Source organism: Sinocyclocheilus anshuiensis, unplaced genomic scaffold (genome assembly GCF_001515605.1).
Source record: "Sinocyclocheilus anshuiensis isolate Anshui unplaced genomic scaffold, SAMN03320099.WGS_v1.1 scaffold1225, whole genome shotgun sequence".
Classification (NCBI taxonomy): domain Eukaryota; kingdom Metazoa; phylum Chordata; class Actinopteri; order Cypriniformes; family Cyprinidae; genus Sinocyclocheilus; species Sinocyclocheilus anshuiensis.
Genome location: NW_015552623.1, coordinates 350,073 through 359,696, shown reverse-complemented (window position 1 = coordinate 359,696; position 9,624 = coordinate 350,073). Strand labels below are relative to the sequence as shown.

The following is a 9,624-nucleotide window of genomic DNA, read 5'->3' as shown; positions in this document are numbered from 1 at the left end:
TATATATATATATATATATATATACTGTTAAAATGTCTAGAATCTGCAAGAAGTCTCTTATTCTCACATGTGTTTATGTAATCAGAAAAATAGTAATATTGTGAAATGTTATTACAATTTAAAATAACTGTTTTATTTTAATATATTTTAAAATGTAATTTATTCCTGATATTCCTGATTCCATGATAGATTGCTTTTCAAGATTCTTTGATAAACAGAGAGTCCAAAGGACAGCCTTTGTTTGAAATAAAAATCTTTTGTAATAAATTAAACATCTTTACTGTCACTTTTGACCAAGTGAATGCTTTCTTGCGGAGTAAAAGTATTAATTTCTTTAAAAAATGTACTTTTTTAAACTTTTGAACAGTAGTGTACATAAAATATTATATTAAAAAAGTAAACCAGCTACACACACAAAATCAACACATACACACTGTACAGTGTTAAGGTAGCAATTAAATGCTTAAATATATGCAAGGCAGACAAGATCAATCACAATTTATTATGCTAACAGATGTATAAAAATCACAATACATTGCTGTAGAATCCCACATAGCATTCCAAAGTCAATTAAAAAGTAAATGAGAGATTTTCAGAGAGAAAAACGAAGCTGAAATTATCTACAAATAACATTTGAATGGAATTCATACACCAAGCCCAATTATTTGCAGACATTTAGTACTTAAAGGTTAGAGGTGTAGAACAAACCCTGACCAGAATGTTTGAGGAATATTAATACACTGCTGCCTCGCGAGAACCGTAATAATTTGAACAAAAGGAAGCAAGAGTACAAAGCTACATAAAAGCAAAAGAGAATTAACAGGAGGTACAAACATGTGCCGCTGGAGATAAGTGCACATATTGTTTTATTTTGCTCTTGTACCTGTAGAGCCTGGAGAGACGTAACTGACTGGCCTCTGGGATGGAAAGGTATTTCTTGGCGCAGGTTGTGGAATGTTCCCTGCAGCTTTTGTTTCCTAGTAACATTAAAAACATGTATTGAGAGCTTGGCTGTGAAAAATTATCTATATACAGACTATTACATGTTAATTATATATAGCATCAAGCAAACAGTCTGTGCATTATTTTTTCGAGTGAGAACTAGCTTTTATGCGGACCTAGACATGATGCATGCTACGCCTGAATTAGCTTATCTAAGCGTTTTACACCTTTTGAAGCCTGATGAAATACAACATACAACATAATGCTGGTGCCATACACGTCTTTGAAGTCTAACTAATTGCAGGTGTTTAGGGCTGCGGGGAAACATATTGAGACATATTACTCTCTCATGTCAGCATGTGAGCTAACAAATGTTAGCCTCCAGCAGTAACAACGTCTGCAGGGCTGGGATTTTATTACAGGTGAAGTACATGCTAACTTATTGTCTTTGTACAGACATGCTACACTAAGCAGAGGAGACAATGTCGTCCAATGTCTTTATTGGAGTTTGAGTAATTGTATTGAGTGTACTTCAAACCTTAAAGGAACACTCCACTATTTTTGAAAATAGGCTAATTTTCCAACTCCCCTAGAGTTAAACAGTTGAGTTTTACCGTTTTCGAATCCATTCAGCCGATCTCCGGGTCTGGCGGTAGCACTTTTAGCTGTAGCTTAGCATAGATCATTGAATCTGATTAGACCGTTAGCATCTTGCTCAAAAATGACCAAAGAGTTTCTATATTTTTCCTTAAAATATTTACTTGCAGATAACATGATATTAATGAAATAAAAGGCCACTTGTGTATACTATGTGTATAAATACACTATTGTGTATTTTGTAACTAATAGTGAAATTACTTATAAAGATGTACTTATATCCTTTTAAGTGGTTTAAAAAAGCACCTAATTCAGCTAACTAGAACTAAAAGTCCAAATAAATTTAAATTTTACAATTTAAATGATAAATTCAATTAAATAGAGTAAACTATAATACGTTTTCAATTAACATGCAATTAAGTGTCCAAAAACATTAGATTCAGTTTTTATTTCCGTAACAAGAACTCTTTTTAAAAATTAGCTTTGTTCTTTTTTTCCCCACAGGGGTTAGAATATGCATGTTTACTTTTTTTAGTGTGATAAAATTGTTTTTCTGTGCAACATTATTGAATTTTACATTACATGATACACAAATTTAATTACAAGAATTAATAGTGTGTTTATAAAAAAAAAATGCTTCAAAAACCTAAAAAAAAAAGTCTCAAAAAAGTGTCTCACTGCCTTTTTTTTAAAGAGAAGGAGAAAAAAAAAGAGATGAGCCACATTATTTTCTGTGGTAATAAACAGTCTACCATTTAACTTGTATTGAACCTGGAATAATCCTTTAAATCAAAACATCTCTTTTGCAAATGTCAGCTGAATGGCTGAGTCTCATTTTAGACAGCAGTAAAACGGCACATTAGCACAGGTGTATTGAAATGTCCCTCACCTCAGTGTTTTTAATAATGCTGGTCATAGTTTTACGCCTCCAGGCTTGTTTTATATTTTATGCGTGGGTGTGGTTATGCAGGACTCAGCATGTACCTTAGACGCAGTAAGCTTCACAGGGTCTGCGTTCCTGTTGGTGAGGGCATCGGTCATCTCTCCATTCTCTGAATGAGTGGGGGGTAAAGAATAAAAACCCAGGATGAGAAAAATCCTCCTTTGCTGAATCTTGAGAGAGGTTTAAAGATTAAGATTAGTGCTTATTTGTGAGTGCAAGATTTAAAAAGGATTTTCGAAGTTGAAAACCACTAAGCATTGCCTCAGCAAAGAATGTATATGAGGCTATTTTAGAATCTAGGACACAGAGTTTCTTGCGAGTTTAAGACATTGTTTGTGTTGTGTTGTGTTGTCCGCTCGGTCCAAAACCTCAGCAAATCCCACATAATAACATTTTCTGAAAGCTGAAACATATGAAACCATGCTGCTGTGGATAGGGGACGGAATGTAATCTGTCTATTTTTACTCGTAATCTTCCATCCAAAAGAACAATAAATCTTAAAGGCATACAGTAGTTAACCAAAATGAAAATCATGTAATCCCAGACCTGTATGACATTTATTCCACAGGACAAACACAAAAAAATATATTTTAGTCTATACAATGAAAGTCAATGGTGTCCAGTGTTGTTTTGGACCCCATTCAGTTTTATCGTATGGACAAAAACAGCTTGTTTTGTTTTCCATAGAAGAAAAATTCATACATGTGTGGAACTACACAAGGGTGAATTATTTTCATTTTTGGTTGAATATCCTCATCTCAGGAAGTTGATTTTGTGCCCAGATATGGTGGTACATGCCAGACGAAGTTATGCAGACGGTACTTCCATCCCTTGGGGTGAAACTTGAACGTAAGTTAATTATGTTTATTTTAAAGGAAACCCACATAACATAAATATAGTTTACAAAACAATGTGAATGTGGTTTATAACAGTCTAAGCAGTTTTACTCTATGCCATAAGTCTTTGAGTTGCTCACTTGGGGAATAGTTCCCCCCAGAATGAAAATTTGCTGAAAATTTACTCATCCTCAAGCCATCCAAGATGTAGTTGAATTTGTTATTTCATGGGAACAGATTTGGATAAATTTAGCATTACATCACTTGCTCACCAGTGGATCCTCTGCAGTGAATGGGTGCCGTCAAACTGAGAGTCCAAGCAGCTGATATATACTGTATATACTGTATATATGACCCTGGTGGCTATACAACATCTGAATAAATAAGCTTTCCATTGATGTATGGTTTGTTAGGATAGGACAATATTTGGTCGAGATACAACTATTTGAAAATCTGGAATCTGAGGGTGCAAAAAAATCGGCTTGTGCGACTTATGACTGGTTCTGTGGTCCAGAGTCATATATAAATACATTATTATGGATTATGGATTATTGACTCATATTTTGGCCAGAAGAGATGATTAAAAGTTAAAGCGCCTTTATGAATTTGTTTATTACAAACACACAACTTTTCACTTTAATTGATGTACTGGAGTCATGTGGATTATTGTGATGTTTTTATCAGCTGTTTGGTCATTCTGACGGCACCCATTCACTGCAGAGAATCCATTAGTGAGCAAGTGATGTAATGCTACATTTCTCCAAATCTATTCCCATAAAGAAACAAATTCATCTACATCTTGGATGGCCTGAGTACATTTTCAGCAAATTTTCATATTTGAGTGAACTATTCTTTTAAACTGCTGCTGCAATCTTTATTTGTAAACTAAAATACATATGTAACTAATTTCAAAATAAATCTCTATATTTTTAAATTTGTAAAAAATGGTTTAAATGGTTTAAAAATGGTTATATAAAATTTACATTCATGTCAGTGAAAGAGGAAGCTATAGCAAAGATTATAAAGCTTTATATAGCATTATATGTGTTCGTCAGCCACACTAAAACCAATATATGCCACATCACTCCTCCCCAGAACACACCCACTGCCTTTGCACATTTTTATGGCCCAGATGTTGACCACAAGCATGCTTAAATGAGAGCGTCTACAGAACTGTCCCATTCATTTGGTCTACTTTGAGCAGCACTCTCACACTGATCTTGGAGTTTTCCTATAGAGCTGATGTGAATTTGGAATTTGGGCGGTGAGCCGTAATCAATGATCAGAATACACTTTCCCATGCACAGCTAATGTGACACTCACAACCGGGGCCACTGTCAGTGGAAACACCAAGTTCACAGGCTCACATCTATGACACTCTTGCAGTGTTTTGTTTTTGTACCTCTTGTGTCGTCCTCCTTATTTGGCTCCAGCAGTTTATTACCATCCAGGCCTCCGTAGCGCTTTCTCCATTTACGTCTGAGAGACGGTGTTCTCTGAAGACTAGAAAAACCTTTTTTTACTGTCTGCTCACATGGGTTTCTTGAGAAAGCACGTATGTTTCATTTCAAATATGCATTAACAAAAGTTAGAAATGCAAGTGTTTTTTGACAGCTTGCCTTTTGCCATAATAAATATCAGAAAACTATATTAATATATAATTCTCAGAGGATTTTGTGTATCCACTGAAAAGAGACCTTGGGATCAAAGCAAGTGTGTCTGTGTAAAGACAAGTCTAGTCATGAAAAGCAGTTCAACTGTGAGAAACATCTGTGTGAGATCTGACACAGCTATCAATTGTCAGCTCAACTCAAAGCTGTGCACAAGTGCTTGATGAGAGAATATATTCTGCACTTTATTTTAGTTTAATTAGTTAAAGAGAGCACTGTGCAGGGCTAAACTATCAGAAAAGACTGATTCAAGGTTCAGACTTTATGCATTTAAAACTTACTTTCCGTATGTTTGAGAGTTAAAACAGTTCTTACCACAGATAGGGATTTTCCTCTGCTTCTTGGCTTAAGCTGTTCTCCATGATGACACTTCCCTTTATACTTTGGTAGTCAACTAGGCGTTTTAACAAATCCAAATAGTGTCTTTGTCTAGCATCTGAAGACAAAGATGACTCTTTTTTTGGCAGCTGTGCACACAGTAAGAAAAGTGTTTGAGCCAGTCTCAGTGTGAACAACCAGTTTTTAGCTGGATGAAAATAGGAGGAACTTAACTGCATCTTGGAGGAGGGATCTCTATTCTGGAAAGGAATACCTTGTAAATACCTTTGGTTCTTGGAGAACCAAATAGGCAAGAAAAAAAATACTAGTACTACTAGACAACTACTGCTACTGGTGTTAATAATAATAATAATAATAATAATAATAATACATTCACTATTGCTAAAAATAATAGTTATTTATGTAAAAATATCTTTAAAACAATTATTTTAGTATATAATAACAATGCAACTAAAATTACTAATAATACTTCTTTTTATTATTATTATTACTACTACTACTACTACAGTTACAAAAATAGCAATGCAACTAAATTAAACACCACTCATACTAATAATACGGTTATATTTTGATAATATTAATAATTAATAATAATAATTATTATTAAAATATATAATACAACTAAAATCACGACTACTAAGCTATTTATTCATTCATTCATGTGTTATTTTATTTATTGATAATAAGTGTATATTTTAGATGTAGTGTATGATAATTAAATTTTCTACTAATTATTATTACAACTAAAAATACAACTAAAATCACCACCAGCACTACTAGAAACATTGCCAAATCAAAATGCCAGATCAAAAGAAAAAAAAAGAAAAGAAAAAATAAATAACATCAGCCTTATTCGAACGCCTTTTCTCCACGCGGTCTCTGTTCTGCGCATTTAGCGCGCATATTTGACGCTCTAAACGTATTTACATTTGTTGTCATGCGCGTTTCTCATGTAAACTGTTGTCACAAGTAACTCATGCTGCTCACTCAAGACACTTGGATAATGTTTATGTCTTCTAGCTAATGCATTCCCAAATTCTCAGTTTTGTGCGATTATCTTCATTTCCACTAGTGCGTCCCTCAGCATTGTGCAGTCGGTCGCGGAAAATCCCACTTTACAGCTCCGTCTCTAATAGTGTTTACTCACAATACAACAATATGCCTAAGAAGGACATGACGGTAGGGCTCATTACATATTACACTGAATGTTTTATGAATATTTATATTTATTCATGCATGTGTATTAATAATAATCGGTTTAATAATGACAGTACTAAGCCAAAGCCTAGATATGTGTCTAGTATTAGCTTTAATTCTGGTAATGATGTTCTGACTTTCAATTAATAACATTAATCCTGTAACAATGTAAAACTCTATTCTCTTTTAGAGCAAAAGCAACCCAAAACCACCGGAGACACCACGCGGCCCGGTTACTAAAGTTAAAGACGGGACAATTACAATAGCAATACATGCTAAACCCGGGGCCAAACAAAACGCAGTCACTGGTTGAGTATTGTAAATATATGAAGAAACCAACTTAGCCTTTATCTATGAGGAGTCCGTGTACCATAAGCATTGTGTTTGTGACAGATGTGTCTGAGGAGGCGGTGGGGGTCGCCATTGCTGCACCGCCGACAGACGGAGAGGCCAACGCCGAGCTGTTGCGATATTTATCCAAAGTCCTGGAGCTGAAGAAGAGTGAAGTATCGTTAGATAAGGTCAGCAGCCTTAAACGCCAGCTATGGTGTATTTAAATGTTTTCTGCCCACTATAATGATATAATAAACAATACGGTTTCAATTGCTTCATAGGGCTCCAAATCCAGAGAAAAGGTTATCAGGGTGACTGCAGCTGTCAGCCAGGAAGAAATCTTGAAGAAACTGAGGACAGAAGCTAGTGGTTGATATTGAAGTGGATCGTTTGTTTTGAGCCACATTTGAGCCAGGATAATAAGACAAAAATCTATCATTTTCTACATGTCACAGTTTGCATCTTAAAACCATGCAATATTATATTTAGATTTTGTCAAATAAAAAGCAATTTTATTTTGTATGTTTTACCAGTTTTTAATTATTTTGTGTTTAATAAAGATGTTATGAGGGGAATGTTGAATGCAGGCCAAACATTTTTGTGAGGATGAGGAAATTATGATCTTTTAAATGTATAACAATATGGCTCAACGATAAGGATTTTTTCCCTACTAGTTCAGATTTTACATGCCTTGCCAACATTGCCCATGCACCAGTTTATTTTTGACTACATACAATTTGTCACAAAATACATATTTAAAGTTGTTATTGTTTAAAGTTATCATATATTTATTTTATTTTTTTCAAGATAATTATCCTGCTCCTGCCTTTTTTTTTTTTTTTTTAAAGAAGTGCCTGAGGTTTAGTGACAAATGTGTTCATTAGGAGAACAGAATGAGTATGGTTACCAGACATTCTCTATTAAGCTAAGAACCCATCAATGAATATTAAAGATTTTTAGTCTCAATATCAGCATTGTATTCGGTTTAAAATCTTATCTTTGTATCATTGGGACATCAAGAATGTTATTGTTTAAAGTTTTCATATATTTATTTTTTTTTTTTCAAGATAATTATCCTGCTCCTGCCTTTTTTTTTTTTTTTTTAAAGAAGTGCCTGAGGTTTAGTGACAAATGTGTTCATTAGGAGAACAGAATGAGTATGGTTACCAGACATTCTCTATTAAGCTAAGAACCCATCAATGAATATTAAAGATTTTTAGTCTCAATATCAGCATTGTATTCGGTTTAAAATCTTATCTTTGTATCATTGGGACATCAAGAATGTATCCCTAGTCATTTTTTAATCGTAAACGATTTATATGACACAAAAGCATTTTACAATCACACATACATATTAGTGCAAATCAGACTCTTTGAGCATTTATATTAGCTGTGATTTTCACACCATGCATGAAAAGCAAGCAAATAAAGTATTTAAAAGTAACTAAAATTAGAAAGGATTATAAATGAAACTATTCTTTTGTTTTTGATTATTTACTTAAGTACATTACAAAGTAAAGAAGCAAATATTATTTTTTTCTTTTCCTTTAGTGACATTTTGAGGCACCCCCGCCATTAGGAGAGGAAAAGCCATGAGGACTGACACATGTTTACATTTAATCACGCAGCCGTAGCTCTGTATCCTCCTACATTCATTATTCTTGCAATATAACCTTTCCATAAATGGAAACCTCTGGTTATTTGCCTGTTCCCAGAGCTCGTTCTGTAATAAACGGATATTGCATAGGCCTTATGAAATGAAAACTAATTATTTTCATCTAAAAATGTATCGACTTGTTGAATTAAAAATTATTTGTCAGAGATATCCAATTTTACAATACCTTTCACTTGTTATACAATAAAACCACACAAATAGGTCATATTTTAAAATGAATTTGGAACATCTGTTTTGTGAATTACCAGAAAGGGTTACTGAGACCTGAATGATCAAATTCTGCTCATCAGCTACTATACATATACATATATATGATATATTCTTATAAACTGGTTGAACTCCACAGGTTGTTTCGATTTAGAATCTTAGATTTACTCCTACAAGTGACTCAAGGATTTTTTTATTTCTTGTACAACTATAAGCTTGATTAAACCAAATTATGTTGTCATTAGCGCAGTCATGAAGACATATCTTGTTATTACGGGACTGTGCGGATGATTTATGCCCTGTGGATGGTGAAATCCTACCAGTAATTGAGGAGAAACGTCTCTTTTAGAGCTAAATGAAGATGAGTGGGAGGAGAAGACATGCTGGCCCTTCCTCTACTAAAATCATATTTCACAAAGCTGCCTTTCTGAAAGCCATAGAGCCACACAATATGTCATAATTTAAACACTGTTCTGTTAATGGGATGAGTATCTATTAAAGTCATTGTGACATATGTTAATTGCAGGATTACTTCATTTAACAGCTGCCCTCAGCTATTAGCTGTGGCTTTTTCATGTAAATCTGTGTGAGTCATTGAAATTACGAATTTCTATCGCATTTTTTAATGCTATTGATCAGGCAAGCTCTCATCCTTGACTTCAAATGCGCCCTCTGCTGGAAGTGCAGGAAATATATTCAAATATGCTGGTCGTAAATAAACACCTTAGCTAAACAACACAATCTTTCGCTAGCAGCTACACTGTACTGCATAAATCTATGAATAAGATTTACATATAAATCAAAGTCTCAGTGTTTACCATGAATATTACTTTAATCTTTCTTTGCAGACATCAAAACTGCAACTGACTTATTACTTATGCTCAG

The 9,624-nt window shown here is 34.0% G+C and overlaps 2 protein-coding genes across 3 annotated transcripts in view; one reads left to right on the top strand and one right to left on the bottom strand.

Annotated features, from left to right (window-relative positions):
- Nucleotides 1-5,597, bottom strand: part of glsl (glutaminase like) — a 17,170-nt gene extending 11,573 nt beyond the window's left edge. Inside the window, exons 1-4 of one of the 2 annotated variants that reach the window (XM_016457532.1) lie at nucleotides 5,304-5,597; nucleotides 4,721-4,821; nucleotides 2,524-2,591; nucleotides 884-977 (exon numbers count right to left, since the gene is read on the bottom strand). In XM_016457532.1, coding sequence (XP_016313018.1) covers nucleotides 884-977; nucleotides 2,524-2,591; nucleotides 4,721-4,821; nucleotides 5,304-5,545 — 505 coding nt within the window. In that variant the 5' untranslated portion in view covers nucleotides 5,546-5,597. The remainder of the gene's footprint in view (nucleotides 1-883; nucleotides 978-2,523; nucleotides 2,592-4,720; nucleotides 4,822-5,303) is intronic. The other variant, XM_016457533.1, reaches the window with a different exon arrangement.
- A 635-nt stretch (nucleotides 5,598-6,232) lies between these two features.
- Nucleotides 6,233-7,656, top strand: LOC107666280 (UPF0235 protein C15orf40 homolog). Its single transcript, XM_016457510.1, has 4 exons — nucleotides 6,233-6,506; nucleotides 6,715-6,832; nucleotides 6,918-7,045; nucleotides 7,139-7,656. The coding sequence occupies exons 1-4, from the start codon at nucleotides 6,351-6,353 to the stop codon at nucleotides 7,229-7,231; spliced, it is 495 nt and encodes a 164-aa protein (XP_016312996.1). The 5' UTR covers nucleotides 6,233-6,350; the 3' UTR covers nucleotides 7,232-7,656.
- The last annotated feature ends 1,968 nt before the right edge of the window (nucleotides 7,657-9,624 follow it).